General features: G+C 34.4%; 1 protein-coding gene across 4 annotated transcripts in view; it reads left to right on the forward strand.

The window, feature by feature from the left end:
• Window positions 1-19698, forward strand: part of PTPRO (protein tyrosine phosphatase receptor type O) — a 206127-nt gene that overhangs the window by 182556 nt on the left and 3873 nt on the right. For 3 of the 4 annotated variants that reach the window (XM_023504519.2, XM_031938342.1, XM_031938343.1), the window contains 4 exons: window positions 1505-1627; window positions 11273-11427; window positions 14170-14305; window positions 17494-17614. In XM_023504519.2, the coding sequence (XP_023360287.1) occupies window positions 1505-1627; window positions 11273-11427; window positions 14170-14305; window positions 17494-17598 (519 nt within the window). In that variant the 3' untranslated portion in view covers window positions 17599-17614. Of the gene's footprint in view, window positions 1-1504; window positions 1628-6879; window positions 8953-11272; window positions 11428-14169; window positions 14306-17493; window positions 17615-19698 lie in introns of those variants that run through there. The other variant, XM_031938344.1, reaches the window with a different exon arrangement.

Below are 19698 nucleotides of genomic sequence, written 5' to 3' on the forward strand. Positions count from 1 at the left end.
ACCTCTGAAGCAGATCACCTTCATAATTTTTTAGTCCTACCTTGTTTCTGACCCAAGAGCAAATTGTTTGACCTGATCCACTTCCACATTCCCCAGAGTCAGCTTCAATTTAGCTAAGCTATTCTTCAGATTCAGAAATATAGACATTTCCTTGGCCCTTGATAAAAATTTTTCCAGTATGGTAGAATCCTGCTCTAGCTTGTGGTTTGCTGGTTGAGCTTTCTAGAATAATAATAGTTGCTCTTTACATAGTTTTTTAAGGTTTGCAAAACTGCTTTATATGCATTTTCCCACTTGACTCTTGCAAATATATAAAAAGGCATTACAGGTTTATTATCCTCATTTTACAAATCAAAAAATTGAAACTTAGGCTGGGAACATTCCCACAGTAATACAGATAGTTAACTTTCAGAAAAAAGTTTCACTTCCCTGTTTCTATCAAGGCAATCATTATTCTTTTAGTTACCCAGTTTCACAAGCTGTCATGCTTTACTCTTTGCACTCCCTTATCTCCCTCCTACATTCAATCATTTGCCAATTCTTATCAATCCTACTTGCATAATCTTTCACTTCATAACCTTTTTTTTTCACCTCATGTGCCTATTACTCAACTTCAGGCCCTCATCAACTTTTTTTGTCTGGTTTTATTTCAATAACCTCCTTATTGACCCTCCCAGGCTCCACTCTCTCCCTCTCCAAAGAATAGTCTACATAGCATCCAGTGATATTTCTAAAGTACATGGTGAACCAAGTCATTACCCAAGTCAAAGAGCTTGAGTGGTTTCCTGTTGTTCTATGATGAAATATAGGCTTCTCTATTTTATTTTTTAAATCTTTCCCAATCTGTTTCCAGTATACTGCTCTGTTTATTACACATAACTCCTTGCCATACATTCTAAATTGTATGAAAGAAATGTCTAAATTGATATACTTACTGTTCTTCACATTTGGTACTGTATCTCTGCTTTTGAACAGGCTATTCCACATACCTGGAATGCACTTATCCTTCACTTCTGCCCTTTAGAACCTCTAGTCTCCTTCAAAACTCAGTCTAAGATTATTTCTTATGTGACATATTTCTTGATTTTCTCTAGTTGCTAATACCTCCCTTCCCCACTAAATAATTTTATCTCTTGCATTTTTTGTACCTCTTTATATTTTTACATGTTATTTCCTTCAATAGAATCTCAGTTCTTTGAGGACAGAAATGATTTAATTTTCATATTTATATGCCTAACACTGAGCAAAGTTTCTGGTAACCTAGATTAACTCCTTTCTTCTACAGAGAAACCAAAGCCGAGGAAAGTTAGAGATTTCACAGGAGTCAGAGGTTGAATTTCAATCTAGATCTTTGTTCCTTAGTAAAGTGAAGTTTGAAGACTAAAGAGAGAGAGAGAATCAAATAAGAGTATAAATTTCTAGTCTTTTCTTAAAATAGCCTAATTGATTTATTATCATTCATTTTCATAGTTACTCTGAAAACATAGGTCCTTTTTTGTTGCAGGTAAAGTGTGATCATTACTGGCCCTTTACTGAAGAACCTATTGCTTATGGAGACATTACAGTGGAGATGACCTCTGAAGAGGAACATAGTGATTGGGCCTATAGAAGTTTCCGAATCAGCTATGTAAGTAGCAGGGACCATGGAGGAATTCTCTCTCTCTCTCTCTTTAAAATAATAGCTTTATATTTTCAAAATACATTCAAAGACAGTTTTTCAATATTCACTCTTGTAAAACCTTGTATTCCAAATTTTTCTCCTTCCTCTCCCAGACCCTAGGAGTCTCTAGGGGAGATTTCCTCTCCCCTAGACAGCAAATGATCCAATCTAATAATCCAATCCAGTTTATCATGCTGCACAAGAAAAATAAGATCAAAAGGGAAAAAATGAGAAAGAAAGAAAAAAAGCAAGCAAACAACAACCAAAAAGATGACAATACTATGTTGTGATCCATATTCAGTCCCTACAGTCCTCTCTGAGTGCAGATGGCTCTCTCCATTACAGCTATTGGATCTGACCTGAATAGCCACATTGTTGTAAAGAGTCACATCCATCAGAGTTGATCATCACATAATTTTGTTGTCATGTACATTGTTCTCTTGGTTCTACTCACTTCACTTAGCATCAGTTCATGTAAATCTCTCCAGGTCTTTCTGAAATCATTCTGGGCTATGGCTCACTCCATAGCCATTGTTATGAGCATCAAGATTTAGCCACATTGATTGATTGATCATTTCTTCTAGAAAAATAATATTCCATAATATTCATCTACCATAATTTATTCAGCCATTCTCCAACTGATAGGCATCCACTCGGTTTCCTTACCACTACAAAAAGGGTTTCCACAAACATTTTTGCACCTATCTGTTTCTTTCCCTCCTTTAAGATCTCTTTGGGATGCAGACCCAGTAAAGACAGTGCTAGATCAAAGGGTATGCAGAGTTTGATAGCCCTTCGGACATAGTTGGGGAATTCTATGAAACAATTTCTATGTTCAAGAAGCTTATATTCCAATGAAAGGTAAATCGGAATATACAAGATAAATAGTGATATGATGGCACTACCAGATGGAGGGAGAAGGCAAGAAGACTAGGAAAACACTCTTTTTTTTAATTAAAGCTCTTTATTTTTAAAACATATGCATGGGTAATTTTTCAACATTGACCCTTGCATAGCTTTGTGTTCCAAATTTTATCTTCCTTACTCCCCTCCCCTAGAAGGCAAGCAATCCAATATATGTTATACATATTAAAATATATGTTAAATCTGATATATGTAAGTATATTTATATAATTATCATGCTGCATGAGAAAAATCAGATCAAAAAGGAGAGAAAATGAATAAGAAAACAAAAAAATAAAATGTTATGTTGTGATGCACACTCAATTCCCACAATATTCTCTCTGGGTGTAGATGGCTCTCTTCATCACAAGATCATTGAAACTGGCCTGAATCATTTCATTGTTAAAGAAAGCCACATCCATCAGAATTGTTTGTCATATAATATTTGTTGTTGCCATGTACAATGATCTCCTGGTTCTGCTCATTTCACTCAGCATCAGTTCATACAAGTCTCTCCAGGACTTTCTGAAATCATTTGCTGGTCATTTCTTACAGAATAATAATATTCCATAACATTCACATACCATTACTTATTCAGCCATTCTCCAACTGATGGGCATCCACTCAGTTTAGGAAAAGACTTAAAGAAGGTAACATTTGAGTCTAGTGTGAAAGGAAGAAAGAGATTCTAAGAGTTTGAAATTGGGAGGAGAATAGTCTAGACCTGGGGAATTACTTATGTAGCAGAAAAGAGGTATAACATAGAGGATTATGTATGAAGAACAGTGTGACTTCACCAAACAATATCTGAAATGTAAGAAGAAAGGGCTGGGTGGAAACAAGGTTTAAATGACAAACAAAGAGCTTTTTACTTGATCCTGGAGGTGCTGGGGAGCCACTAGAATTTAGTGGGATACATAGAAGGAATGACATCAATCCTGTGCTTTAAGAAAATCACTTTGTTAGTTGTGATAAGGATGGGTTGAAATATGTGGAATCTTGAGTCAGGGAGACAAATTAGAAGCTCATAAATATAGAACAGGCAAGAGGTTATAAGAGGTTAAACTAGGCTGGTTGCTATGTGAAACATGTTCCAAAAAAAAATTTATGATATTTAGTAAGTGATTGGATGTCTGGGATGAACAAAGTTTTGAATCTGTTTTGACTTGAAGATTGGTGGCACCCTCAATGATAATACAGAAATTTGGGGAAAAGTAGTGTTGTTTGTGTGAGGGAAAGATGAGTTTTGTTTTGAAGTAAGACTAAGGAGTTTTTGGAAATCTATTTGAATTGCCTACAAGACATTCAATTTAAAATATGCAACAACTATTTGGTTATTTGGAACCATAGCTTAGGAGAGAAACTAGGGCTAGTTAAAAAAAATCATATGGGCCCATCAGATAAGACCACCAAGAAAAAAGTGTAGGAAAAAAAGAGGAGGGGGAAATCTGCCCCTTAGAGTAGAGTCAAGAAACTAGAGACCAAAAATGAAGAAGAGGTATTCCAATGCCAAAGAAGGAAGAGAAAACTATGGATTAGGACAAAATATCAAAAACCCATCAAACAGCTTTCTGCACATCTAAAAGACAGTGAAAATTGTTGTCCAATAATCAGACAGTAATCATATTTACCATATTTTTAAAAATGCTATCTTCCAGTCTTCAATCCCTTCTAACTCAAAATCTATGATCCTATGAAATGAGTTCTTTATCCTTAGACCTTTCCCCTTTCCCTTCAATTCCTACAAAAAGAATCAGATTTATCTTCCTAATGTACAATTTTGATTACGTGATCAAATGAGATAATATATTAGGATGATAAGCACAGTGCTTGGAACACAGGCTCTTAATAAATGTTTGTTCCTTATCTCTCTTCTTCTAATGAAAGTTGATAATTCATATAGTTGGATAAGGGATACACTAATAATATGAACCTTTTGTTTCCCAAGAATTTCCCAAGAATAAACAAAAAAAGTATGTGCTATCATACTCAACTAAATCTGTGTTAGAATAATGACATTAACAATAACAACAGGCTAACAAAATAGGTCATATTTACAAAGTATTTCATATCATATAGCTCACTTTCAAGTAATCCTATGAAGCAGAGTACAAATATTATTTTCCCCATTTTACAGATGGGTAAATTGAAGTCCAGAAAAATTACATGATATTCTCAAGCTAATACAGCCAGTAGGGAGCATAGTCAATACAATGTTCATTCCTTTACAGATCATTTCCCAAAAAATCAACCTTCAGCCTTTTAATTATCTGCCTTTACAGCCACTATTATTCTGTCTTGACTTAATTTCCCAAGGAGAAAGCATACATTCTAATAGAATGTGAATGATTAGTTCAATAACTAGGAACATACAGAGTATCAGCAGAGTAGATGGAAGGTAACTTGATAAGAGATGCATTAGCAGCTTGGAGGACTAGAATGGCTTCTCATTGAAGAAAAACTTTGAGTTGAGTCTTGGGAGGAAAAGTGAGACAAACTAAAAAGCAGAGGTTAAGTGCCTAGAATATAATAGGAATGGAAGACAACCAATGCAGAGATACAGAAATAAAAGATATTTTATTCAAGGAACTGCAAGGTAGTTGATATAGTTGTGGTAGTAGATTGTAAGAACACTGAAAAGACAGGAAGGGGTAAAGTAATGAGTAGCATTAAATACCAAACAGATTCTCTGTGTTATCCTGGAGACAATGTAGAGGCACTGTAGTGCTATGATCTATGCTTTGGAGAAATTATCTATTGCCTTGGTGACTTGGAGGATGCATTGGAATAGGGAGAAAGCTGAGTCAGGGAGACCAAGTTGACTGCTATTGCAATATTCTAGGTGAAAAGTGATAAGGGCCATTACTAGGATTGTGGCGGTATGAATAGAAAGATGGATGCATTTATAAGAGATGTTGTGAAGATTAAAATAATTTTGGCAAAAGATTGTATCTGAAAATGGGAAGTCAAGAATGACATCAATGATACCCATGAATCTGGGTGACTGGAAAGATGGTGATACCCCTAAAGAGTAATAACAGTGCATACAATACAGAAGAGAATAGGGATTTTTCAAGGGTTGTGGGGGGAAATGAAATATAATAAAATGAGATCTGTTTTGAATACGTTGAGTATGAGATGCCTGTGCCATCCAATTTGAGATGTCTATGTGATGGTAGGAAATGCATGACTAGAGCTTGGAAGAAAAATAAAAATATCTATTCAGATAGAAAGTGAGCTCTTTAAAAGCAGGGACTGTCATACTTTTTTATTTGTTTCCCCAGCACCTGGCAGATTGCTTTGTACAGAGTAAGCACTTAATCATTCATTCATTCATTCATATATATGGTAATAATCTGCATAACAAGGATAATTGGAAACATGGATGGATAAGATCACCAAGTGAGAAAGTATAAAATAAAAAGAGATGACATTTTCTCTTTTGGAACGTCTTCCCTTCTTCTTTCTAATCTGGTTACTGCTATCCTAATAATATTAAAACCTAGCAAATTACTAGCTCACTTACTCTCTTCTGGAATATTAGATCTCTGGTGCTAGAGGCAGGTGTTTGGTTAGTGGTTAGAGTTGTAAACATGGAGTAAGGAAAATTTGGGTTCAGATTCTATTTTTGATTCTCAATAGTTGTGTGACCCTAGAAAATTACTTAATCTCACTGTGCCTCAGTTTCCTCATCTGTAAAATAAGATAGTTGGAGTTGCTTTTTTTTTAAAGTTCCTAAATCTATGATCATATGAATTGCACCCCTTGTGCTTAGGTTCTTCCCAACTCTAGTTCCTCTTTCACTTGGATGCCAGAATCATTTCCCTAATGTATAGCTCTAATTATACCATTGACCTGTTCAAAAGACTTTAATATCATTATGATGGTGCTCAATACATGTTTGAAGAAATGAATTGAATTGAGTCAATAAAGTGGAAAATATAATAGAAAGTATTCATTAGGTTGCTCTAATGCCTTTCCTCTTTCTCTTGAAACAGCCCTATTCAGCTAATTATATTATAGAAACATTATTCATATAAGGACTTAGTGGATATTTGTTGATTTAATATGGATTGCTGGCTACAGTAGAAAAATCAATAGAACTCTTCTAAAAGGTTGACAGTAATAATTATTTTAATGCATTGGTAATTTAGTAAAATATCAAGCTAATAGCATAACAAATTCTATATTTGGTGATATATTTCTTTGCAAAAGTACTTCACTTAATCAATATAGAAATATCTCATCAATGATACAAATTGGTGCTCTTAATCCTAGCTTGAGAATTCATCAGTTCCCTTTTCCACTGTTTCTAGGGGAAAGACCATCACATACAGAGCAACAGCTTGCCCCTCTGAAATCTATCCTGGGCTCTGGGAAAGAATATTATGAGAAGGATGGAACAGACTCTTTCCCCATGTCATTCAGTCAATGTGTTCCCCGGCTTACAGAGAAACTCCTCTGTCTGATTTTAATACTGAATAGCAAGGAATTTTTTGAAAAGGGGAATGACATGGCTAGACATTTGTTTAAAAAAATCACAAGATTCATAATATTTTCAAAGATTTAATTTTGGTGATTGGAATCAAATAATAGCAACAAATTCTAATGACAATTACTTCAAAATTCTGAAAATGGGAATAAATGTTTAACCAACACTTTAGTTTTCTGCAATCTTTGTATCCTAATTTTTAAAATTCATTTGATGTAGGAAATGTACCCTGAAGGCCAACAGTAAATTAAATCTTTCATTTGGTCTGTTTGATGGGTGCTGATGTGGTAAAGTACAGAGAAATATCATCACACTCAAATGTCCTACACTGAACAGATGGGAAACTACATTGTAAAAAACTGGGGGACAAAGAGTATGAACAGAAATTTTTATTCCAGTAATTTACGTCCTATGGAAGTATGCTGATTTCTTTTTGCTGTCTTGTTTGATCAAATGAAGACTTGTGCTTTGTTGGATTTATAAATATTATAATATTACCTGTCTCAGTTGAATATGTAAATATATTTATTAAGTGATTTCCATATCCTACATGCTGTCTTACATTTCACTATCATTATTCATATCAATAAGCCTTTGCATAATCCTCTAAGGTTTGCAGGGTGCTTTTTATATGTTATCTCATTTGATCCTCCCCAAAATCTCTATGAAATGAATATGGCTGATATTACTATCCCCATATAAGGATAAAGAAATCAAGATTAAAAAGTTAATTAGTATGGTTCTGCAGCTAGTAAGTGCCAGAAATAAATTTTCAACACTATTTTTTTGTTCCAAGTCCAGCATTATATCTACCTACCCATCATAAAATTCTCTAGAAAATGTTATTTAGTAGCCTATGGCATCTGAGCTCTCTAAGGGATTCATATACCTAATTAATGTTGATAAATACCATGTTTCCTGCTTTTCTTCAGTATTGTGCATTGTAGCAATTCATGTAACACTTCTGATAGATTCTACCTTCTCATCTTTCATATTCGTAAAGATTATTTTTTACCTTCATGACTCTCATTAAAACATTTTATTTAAAAATAAAGATCAAGGTCACATTATAATATTTGACCTTTATTGTCCTGCTGATTATTTTAGATACTGAACTTTTCCTACTGAGCTCTTTTCATCTGCACCTAACCTTCAGTAACCAGTTTTTATGTAATCTATGCTTTCCCATTGTATGATCACAATTATTCATCTTCTAGGCGTATTCTAGGTTCATAGGTGATTGGGACAATGAAACCCTCAACTATATACAAAGACCATGTACAAAAATCATAAAGGCTTTTAGAAATCATCTAGCCCAAACCCTAGCTTTTGATATGTGAATTCCCACTATAAAATCAACCAAAAATCAGTTATGGAAAACTAAATTAATAAAAAGTAATAACCTTTTATTCCTATGAATGAATTTTATTGAGATTATCAAGGGAATCAAAGAAAATAATTGTGAAGAAGCAGATCTAGCAGAACCAAATCTCAAACTATATTACAAAGGAAATTACAATTTGGTAGGGAATTAAAAGATAGGATGGTTGAACAGTAAATATATTAGTTCCACAATGTAAGGAGGAATAAGAAGCAAATGAGTACAGTAGCCTAGTACTTGATAAAAGCAAAAATCCAAGCTGTTGAAGCAAGAACTAACTACTCTTTGACAAAAACCACACGGAAAATTGGAAAGTAGTCTGGTAGAAATTAAGTAGACCAACATCTCATGGAATATACCAAGATAAGTTCAAAATGGAAACATGATTTAGGCATAAAGGGTAATATTTATGTGAATTAAAAGAACACATAGAAAATTACCTATCAGATCTATGGATAGAGGAAGAGTTCATGACCAAGAAAGCTAGAGAGTTCAGAACTGAGTAAATAATTTAGATTACATAAAATCAGAAAGATTTTTGCATAAATAAAACTAATGCAATTAAAATTAGAAGAAAAGTAGGAAACCAGAGGGAAAATTACAGTTTTTCTGATAAAGATTTCATTTCTCAAGCATATTAAAGATGAATTTATAAAAATAGTAGCCATTCTCCAAGTGTTAAGAAGAAATGAAAGCTATCAATCTATTAAAATGCTCAAAATTCCTAATAATTAGAGAAATGCAAAATAAAACAACTCTGTCCTAACAGACTGGCTAAGATGAGGAAAAAAGTAAAACATTTCATACTGGAAAGAATGTTAAAAAATAGATACCCTAATACATTATTGGTGAATTTGTGAACAAGTATAATCATTCTAAAACATTGTGCCCAAAGGGCTATAAAATTATGTGTTCTGTTTAACACAGCAATATTGCTACTCAATGAAAAAAAGGACCTTCATATACAAAAGTATTTATAACAGTACTTTTTCCAGTGGCAAGGAACTGGAAACTGAGAGAATGTCCATCATTTGGGAAATGACTGAACAAGTTATGGCACAGAAATGGAACACTATGGTATTTTAAGAAATATTGAAGGAGATAGTTTCAAAAAACCTGGGAAGACATATTAATTGATGCAACTAGGACAATCTGCATAATAACAACACTATTGTAAAATAATCAACTGTGAAAAATTTAGACAATTCTGAGATACCACTACACACCTGTCAGATTGGCTAGAATGACAGGGAAAGATAATTTGGAATGTTGGAGGGGATGTGGGAAAACAGGGACACTAATACATTGTTGGTGGAATTGTGAACACGTCCAGCCATTCTGGAGAGCAATTTGAAACTATGCTCAAAAAGTAATCAAACTGTGCATACCCTTTAATCCAGCAGTGTTACTACTGGGCTTATACCCCAAAGAGATCTTAAAGAAGGGAAAGGGACCTGTATGTGCCAAAATATTTGTGGCAGCCCTCTTTGTAGTGGCTAGAAACTGGAAAATGAATGGATGCCCATCAATTGGAAAATGGTTGGGTAACAGCAGTGCTACTACGGGGCTTATACCCCAAAGAGGTACTAAAAAAGGGAAAAGGACCCATATGTGCCAAATGTAAATTGTGGCATATGAATGTGATCGAATATTATTGTTCTGTAAGAAATGACCAGCAGGATGAATACAGAGAGGTTTGGAGAGACTTACATGAACTGATGCTAAATGAGCAGAACCAGGAGATCATTATATACCTCAACAATGATACTGTATGAGGATGTATTCTGATGGAAGTGGATTTCTTTGACAAAGAGAAGATCTAACTCAGTTTCAATTGATCAATGATGGACAGAAGCAGCTACACCCAAAGAAAGAACACTGGGAAATGAATGTAAACTGTTTGCATTTTTGTTTTTCTTCCCGGGTTATTTTTACCTTCTGAATCCAATTCTCCCTGTGCAACAAGAGAACTGTTTGGTTCTACACACATATATTGTATCTAGGATATACTGTGTGACATATTTAGTATGTATAGAACTGCTTGCCATCTGGGAGAGGGAGTGGAGGGAGGAAGGGGAAAAGTTGGAACAGAAGTGAGTGCAAGGGATAATGTTATAAAAAATTACCCAGGCATGGGTTCTGTCAATAAAAAGTTATAATTATGAAAAAAAGAAAAATTTAGTAACTCTGTTCAATACAGAAATCTACCACAATGCCAAAGGATTCCTGATGACTAATTTTTTAAAGAACTGATAGACTCAGGGTACACATTGAAGCATATTTTTTCTCTTTCTTTTTCTTCTTTACCCCTCTTCAGAAGATATCTATTCAAAAATATGTTTTGCCTCTTTTCATATATATAATGAATATCATATGTCTTTCCTTCTCAGTGGATGGGGAAGGAGAGAAAGAAGGAAAGAACTTAGAAGTGAAAATAAAAAATAATTTTATTTTAAAAAAAACCAAGTAACATAAAGCAAAATTGAGATACCTTTATCCTTGCACTGGAAATTTTATATTTTTGAGCTCAGTATCAGTCATACTTTAGTAAGAGTACCCCCTATAGGAGACTTTTTGTACAACCCTCATCCTATCCTAATCTCATTGGTGCTTCCTCATCAAATAATCTGTATTGATTCGGTATGTAACTATATGTGTTCATGTTGTTTCCAATGGAGTGTAAGCTACTAGAAGAAAGACTAGTTTATTCTTTTCATTGTATCCTTAGCATCCAGCACAGTGCATCTCACATGGTTGGCATTTATTGATTGATAAAGTGCTTGAATCACATAGAAAGGTTACTGAAACACCTTTTTTTGGTATATTCCTACAAAAGGCTGATGAGATGCTGGATGTCATGCATTTTAACTACACTGCCTGGCCTGACCATGGTGTGCCCACTACAAATGCTGCAGAAAGCATCATGCAGTTTGTACAGATGGTCCGACAGCACTCCACAAAGAGCAGAGGCCCCATGATCATACACTGCAGGTAATTTACTCATTTCTATTTTCCTTTAAGCAATGGGTGGGGTGAGCTTTTTTTTTTCTCAATGGAAGTAATACTAGATTTCCCTTAGGGGCAATATTTTTCAGAATTATTATGAGTACTATTCAATTTTGAAAATGTTACCTAGCTTCTCTCTCTTAGTCCTATGAAATTGTGTACGTTTACTATCCATATGCAGTACTCCCATCCAGCTACATGTCACTTGGGAACTATGTATTCTTCATTTACTTTTTCCTGAATGCAGTGCTGGACCAATCTCTTCTGAGTTCCCATTAATCAACAACAAGCTTTTATTTTTTAAATCATATTTCCTAGTTACTATGGTCTGCACCTATGCTAAAATACTCTCTAGTTTAAAGCAAAAAAAAAACCCTCTGTAATTACCTATTTTATTTTGAAGGAAAAAAGGAAAATTGTAATATTTTGAGAGGCTTTGGAGAACAAAGACATATATAGTTTCGTGGATTTTTCTATTATGGAAAGTAATTTGGAAGAGCTCAAAGAAAGAGAGAGAATCAATTTATACAACTACTTACAGTTATATCTTATATTATTTATACAAATATTTATAACTATGCTTTTTGATGTATTAAAGAACTGGAAACAGAGTAGGTAACCATTTATTGGGAAATGGGTAACAAATTATAATATGTGAATGTAAAGGATTACTATTGAGACCAAAGAAATGATGAAAGGAAAAGTTTTAAAGAAACTCAGAGAATATTGTATGAATTGATGCAGAGTGAAATGGAGAAACCAGTAGAACAATTTGGACATTTTGTAAAGAAAAACAGCTTTGAAATTTTAACTCTGAACTGTGCAAAGATCAATTAATCACTAGTCCAGAAATCCAATGATAAGTATGCTTCTCACCTCTTGGCAGGGAAGAAATGAACTGTACATGTAGAATGAAACACCACGAATATGCGATTTTATTTTGCTTAACTATGTCTTCTTATTATAAGGGAAGGCTTTTTTTTGGAGGGGGGGTTGTAGAGGGAAGAGGGATGGCATGAGAATGAAATAAAAATGAAGGACATGTTAAAGACATTTAAAATTGCATAAAAGAAAATAAAAGAAAGTTCAGAATAGGACACAGAAAATGTTAGTAATGCCACATTAAGTTTATGATATATATGTACATGTATAAATATATATATATATATCATAAAACTATGTAAGAGAGATTCATAATCTCATGAACAACCTCCCCTTTCTGTCCTTTGTATGTGGAAATGTTCATGTTTACAGATTTTTGTCAAGTTTATAATAGGATCATAGATGTAGACCTTGAAGAGGAATTCAAGGTTTTCTAATACTTCTCTTTCACTGAAGAAACAAAAACTTGTGCCCAAAGTCACACAAATAAGTAGCAGAGGCAGACTTTGAACTTGGGTCTGATGGCATCAAACGTATCATTCTTTCCACAACAAAATTCATTTTGAAGGTACTCTGCTACAAAAATTCCACAGAACTCTGTGGGTCCAACCTATTGTAGCTTTTTGGGAAACTGGAGATGTTTTGAGTCTGCTCTGCAGATTAATTTAAGCAAGTACAAGAGTTAATTAAATCCAGTTGTCAAAAGTCATTATCTATTTTCTGCCTTGTAATATACTTGTTCTTACATATGGTTTTATGTCAGCCAAGTCTTTTAACTTTTAAGACCACTGTACATAAATAATATGAATCCAGATTTTTCAGACTAGGATTGTTCTTTCTTTGAAATCTCATATCCTTTAGTTCATCTCATAAGATTTAAAGATCAAACACCAGAATTATTGAACACATTAGCTCTATTATTGTTCTATTAGTGCCATTCTTTGCCTGGATGCTTCAGTAAACATGTGAAGCAATTGTCTGGTAGCAAAGAAGAGCTAACTCATACAGAACACCAGATATCCCAATAAATTCTCTAGTGCATGCATCCTTTATTCTTCCATCCCGGTCCTAACCCCATGATCCTAAGAGTCCTGGGGTTTGGAATCTGGATGACTTGATCCAGATATTCAATTCTATTTAGAAACAATTGTCCAAGATGTCCTTGAAGAAGGAGTTATTCTATAATCAGTTGAAGATTCTGCCTTCAATAGAATTCCTTTACCTTCTATCAAGGGGTAATGATCTTTAGGGCTTTACTACTAGCTTGTCATACAGACTTCATACTGAAATATCCCAGGGCTGTAGTTCTAACAATTTAGAATCAGATCTTCCTTTGTGGTATACTACCCATTTACCCAAAGTGACATAGAAATGGAAAGATCCCATAGGTACAAAAATGTCAGTAACAACCAAATTGGGAAGGCTGAACCTTCCTATGTGAACTGTGGAAGATATAAACTCACAAGTTCCTTAAAGATACAGACGATGTCATCAACTTGTCTAGTATTCCAATGGACTTTAGTAGTACTAAGCCTATAGTATAGACTAAATAAATTATTGATTTGTTTGGAAAACTAAGAGCCCATGTGAATGTGTGATCATCATTTCTTTAGCAAGTTCACCAAAAAAGTATCAACAGCAAAAAACAATCTTCCGAAGGGGGGAAAAAAAAACACCAGGAAGAATAACTGCATCTCTTTAAAATATAGCTTTTTTTAAAGTATTAAAGTGGAAAATACTGTGGGAGAACATGATTAATATGTTCCCTAGTAGTACTAAGTATATTTAAAGAAAAATAATTGATAATTTTCAACTACAAATCAAATTATCTAAACAACATTGCAGTGCTGGTGTGGGAAGGACAGGAACATTCATAGCCCTGGATCGACTGCTACAACATGTTTGTGATCATGAATATGTTGACATATTGGGTCTGGTGTCAGACATGAGATCATACAGAATGTCCATGGTGCAGACAGAGGTAAGAGCTTGATTAATGTACATGCTTAAATTTTGCTCTCAGAAGGGAACATGTCATCTATATGAAAACAGCATAGCAAATATCCTGGTTTTATCTATAATTGTGTTTTCATACATTTTGATGTCATCCTACCATAAAAGAAGCAATTAAAACTAAAATTAGCATTTTTAAAAAAGCTTTTATTTTATATTTTTATTTCTACCTCACAAAAATGCTATAGGTACTCTAGGGATTATTATAATCCCCATTTTATGATGAGAAAATAGGTTCATAAATAGTGTTTTGTCCAGAGTCATATACCTCTTAAATGTTAAAAGTAGAATTTGAATCCCCTATCTTCCTCCAAATTCAGCACTCTATTAAGTATGTCATACTGCTATGTGTCTCTAGAAGTAAATTTGGTCATAATTTTATTGGTGTCAAGATTTTTTAACATAACATTTATCACAGAATTATAAAATTGAAAGCTGAAAGTCATCTCAAGGTTATTGAGACCATCCTCCTCATTTGCCAAAAGAGAAATTAAGCTTTTGTGAGTAAACTAAGGTATCTAAACAAGAATGTTTCTACAAGTTAAAACATGACAAAATAAAACATGTAAGAGTGATGACCAAATTTCATTTAAATTGTTAATATTGGATTTGACTCAGTGAATTTTTCATTAGTTTTTCTCTATGCAAGTGTCACAACCAATGATAGGTTTTGGGTGGATTACCATCTAATCTACATCTGGTACATGATTTCAGAAGAAAACCTATCTCTCTCTCCTTCCCTTCTCCCCCTTTCCCACCCCACCTCCCCCATTCTTTTTCTACCTCCATTGTTAGGTTTTCTTCTTTCATTTAAGTAGATCTTTCATTTTTCACAACGTGGAAAAACCTTTGATAAATGTGCAATGACATTCTTCTTCATCATCTTGTACTGGACATAATACCCTACCCCACCCCCATCTTTGTGTCTTTGGAATACACAAGCAGGGTGTGATAATAATAATCAAAATCTGGTGCCAACCAGCAGCCTGATGCTTAGGAGCTGATTTGCAAAAAGTGGAAGTAGGCATGAATTATTGTAAGTACAAACACCCCAGGAACCTTTCCTATAATCCTAGTCAATCAGTTTAGATTCTGAACATCTTAAAATCAGGTAGAAAATGACCCCCTTTTCTAAGGAGTGTGTAGGAGGAACACTTTAGTTGAATGCTTTCTGGATCTTTTAAAAATTTCAAGTGAACAAAAATAGTTTTCTTTCTTATGTTTTGCACGACTAGACCACTAGATGTCAGGATAATTTAGAAAAATAGCTATTGCTGTTTTCTGTTAGATTTTCCCAACTCTCCTCTTCTTTTTCCTCTTCCTCCTCTTTTCTGTCTGTCTTTTTATGTCTGTCAGCCTGTCCTTCTCTACTTCTCCCCCTACTTCCAACACAAATACTCATACATATTGGACACAACAATCTGTTTAATGTGTGAGAAATAATAGGATTATATTTGGGTACAATCTAACTCCAGATGCTAGGTAGATATCATTTCTCCCCTTTGAATTCAAATACATTGTCATTATACATGTCTGCCTCTCCCTCCTTAGATAGATTCATACCTAAATCTTTTGTTATAATTGGCAGAAAAAGCACTTGAAGTCAAGGATCAGAATCTTAGACTGATAAAGGACCTTAGAGAAAATTCACCCCAATTTCTTCATTTTACAAGTGAGGAAACTGAAATCAAAGAAATTCGTATCTGCTCAATGTCACAAATTTCCTAATTCCAACTTCTAAGCTCTTTTCATTGAACTGCAGAAAGGCCATTTGTTGCCCTCACCAAAAAAAATAAAATAAAATAAAAAAATCACGGTTAACATGGTGACCTTGAACAAAGGATATTCATCTTAGACAACAATTCCACATGTTCATCTTTGACTTACTTCAAAACTCTTGAGAACATGTCATCTATTTTCTAGTTACTTAGCCTCTCATTTCTCTGTCCAGTTTATACCTACAACATGGTATTCACTTAGCATTATTCTACCATTTTTTGTTTTGAAGGGAAGCAAGAACCAAATAAAAATAATTTTTTATTATACTTTTAGTGGCCTTTAAAAATTCCCCTTGAATTGTCTTGCACCTGACCCAGAAGTAAAGGACTTGTTAAATGTTGTTTAACAGCTTTTTCAGCAGGCTATTTGATGTTATAAGATCAAAAGACTTGTGGCAGAGCCTTGACTGATAATTCTGGTGCCTAAGAAAATAAAATGGAAGGACCAGGGGTTGGAAGGGGAGACCCCCAGGAGGAGGCTTAATACTTCAGGAAACAAAACCCCTGTAGAATATCCTGAGGAAGAAAATATACCTATGACAGTGGTTAAAATAAGAGGAGAGAAGGGCCCACCATTTGGTAGCTTCTTATTTTAATAATTTTTTCCTTGAAGATTATTAAAGTTAGTTTAACTTTGTTTTGTTTCCCTCTCTGTTAAAGGACTAAATATTTCATCAACACCATATAAATTTTAGTGTATTACTTAGTAATTTTGACTAAGTCAGAGAAGAACTATTGTGAAGATCAAATGAGATAATATAAAGTGACTTTTTATTCTAAGTTGCTATCATAAATGTATGGTTAAATCGAGTTTGGTGTTATAAAGAACATCCATGCTTTATAGAGGATTATAGAGTTTGGAGCTATAAGATATCTCAGAAATCATCAGTCCTTTCTAGTTCTAGGACTGTGATGAAAGCCAATTCTCTCATTTTACATATGGAGAAACTGAGGCACCATTAAGTGATTTGCATGATGTTATAAAAATCATAATGAAGCTAAGATTGGAACCTGGGTCATCTGACTGAAAATAAACTATCTTTTCTGTTTTTACCATACTAATTCATTAAAGTAATAAACTTTTAATTTCCCTTTCAATCACAAGATTCTATGGTGCATGTTTTTTGATCAATTACTTGAAGGAGTGAACTGAAAATTACATTTTTAACCGAGGTATTAGATTAGCAAATGTGAGATATTAGACTTCCTCCTGTATGCAAAGATCAGCACAACAACCATCTATCAAAGTTTAGCAGATCCATGACCATAGTTTCCTGCCATATTGTTGATGAAATGTATTTTGATATCATAGTCTTAGGACTGTATAGGAAAAGAGACTACCTGATTCTGAAGATTTCATACTTCTCTTTTGCTCTAGGAACAATACATTTTTATCCATCAGTGTGTACAATTGATGTGGATGAAGAAAAAGAGACAGTTCTGCATCAGTGATGTGATATATGAGAATGTTAGCAAGTCCTAGTTAAGGATACTGAACAGTAAGTATTGAAGGCTAATACTAATAATAACTTATATTATAATTAATAATAGGTGTTGTGCTAATGTGCACAATATGTGCATTAAGCACATATGAGTATGTGCTTAATATTTCTGGTTAATGGTGGGAGGAATAGTAATTCTGACTTCCAGACATCCATCATACTACCTTCAGCTATATGTAAACATGGATAGAAATGTCTGGACCAAGGTAATGGGGCACTACAGAAGAGGAGCTGGATTGTATAGGCAAGGAAGAGAAAGTCAATAAAAATAAATTTGGTTATAAAATAATACAATAGCATTTCTATATTATTATTCAGTAATGACTAGTGACTCTTCGTGACCCTATACCACACTGTTGATGAGATTTTTTGGGGGGCAAGGCAAAGATACTGGAATAGTTTGCCATTTCCTTCTCCAGTGGATTAAGACAAATAGGGCTCAGTAACTTGCTCAGGGTCACATACCAATAAACTGGATTTGAACTCACCCCACATTTGACAATCTTCTGTCAAATATTATTATTACTTTCCTAACACCTCTCCTATATCTTGTCTCTACTAACAAAATAACAAAGTCACCAATCACCATGATTCAGGCTCTGGTTACCTCCCACCTGACAATTCAATGTACTTTTCATTGGTCTGCCTGCCTCAAGGTTTTCCCAACTCTAATCCATCCTCTATTCAGCTATCAAAATGATTTTCCTAAATTTCAGGGTTGGCTTTGTCACACAACACATACACACACACACACATACACACATACACACACACACATACTCCTACTCAGTATATTGTAGTGATTCCCTATTACCTCCGGGATCAAATATAAAATCTGTTTGGTTTTTTAAGTCCTTCCTAATTTGGCTGGTCCCTAACTTTTCAGTCTCCTTACATATCTTCTCTCATGTATTCTTTTGTTCCAGCTACCCTGGCCTACTTGTTATACTTCATCAATGACTCTATCTCCTTCTTCTGTACTTTTCACCCGTTGGCTTTCATGCCTTGAAAATTCTCCCTCTTGAGACTAGAGCACCAGCCCTGAAATCGGGAAGGCCTGAGTTCAAATCCAGCCTCAGATACTTAACACTTCCTACCTGTATGACCCTAGGCTAGTCACTTAACCCCAAATGCTTCAGCCAAAACAAAAAAGGAAGAAAAAAATTCTCCTTCTTTGCCTCTGCTTCCTGGCTTCTCTGGTTTCCTTCAACACAGCTCAAATGTCACCTTCTGTGATAGCTCTTTTTCATCCTCTCCCTTTCTTCTTATTATCTCCAGTAACTTTTCTCTGTGGCCGTGTAGAGAGAAGTGTATAAGAGATGATGAGTAGACATCACAAGATTTAGTAGCTGTATAGGGTGAGACCAAGTAGTTCAATATGACACTGAAGACAAAAACTTGGGTTTGGGAAGTTATACCAGATAGTAAAAGAAAATTTGATTTTTCATTGATCCTTCAAGAGAGGCAAATACCATATAACTAATTCTTCAATTAAAAAAAAAACAAAGAAAAACCCAAGAGCACAGATAACAAAGTTTCATTCTATAAATACAACAAATTTTTAAAAATTCACTTCAGTTCTAGATTGTGTCTGGTTTAAGAAAGAAGGTCAACTTGGGAAGAAAGGGAAAAAGGAAAAAAATAGAAAATTTGCCATAGAAAGAGGAAGCATAGAAAAAAGAACAAATAACAAGAAGGTGTTAGGATTCTTACAAGGTGCTAAGTCAGTGGAATTGAAGACAATGATTAGCTAATTTAGCATGGTTCAGTATGATTTATCTGATCCTACAAGAAGATGTTATGGGCCAGAATTTGAAACAAGGTACTAAGTGGAATTGAGGAGACAATGTTTAAATCTAGTTTAGTATTGATTTAATCATACAACAAATAATGATTTCCCAGTGATATAATGATTGATGTATACTCAGTGTACAGCATATAACCAAGAAGCTCTCAGGGCCAGACAAAGAAGCCCACTGGAGGACGAGTCCACTAGAAGCCTCAACCAGGATTCAGTCTGGGATATTCACAAGCCAGAGAAGGCAGCTTAAGCTGTCAGAACCTAGACTGCAGAAGGCCTC

The sequence above is a fragment of the Sarcophilus harrisii genome, chromosome 5, assembly GCF_902635505.1.
Source record: "Sarcophilus harrisii chromosome 5, mSarHar1.11, whole genome shotgun sequence".
Taxonomy (NCBI): domain Eukaryota; kingdom Metazoa; phylum Chordata; class Mammalia; order Dasyuromorphia; family Dasyuridae; genus Sarcophilus; species Sarcophilus harrisii.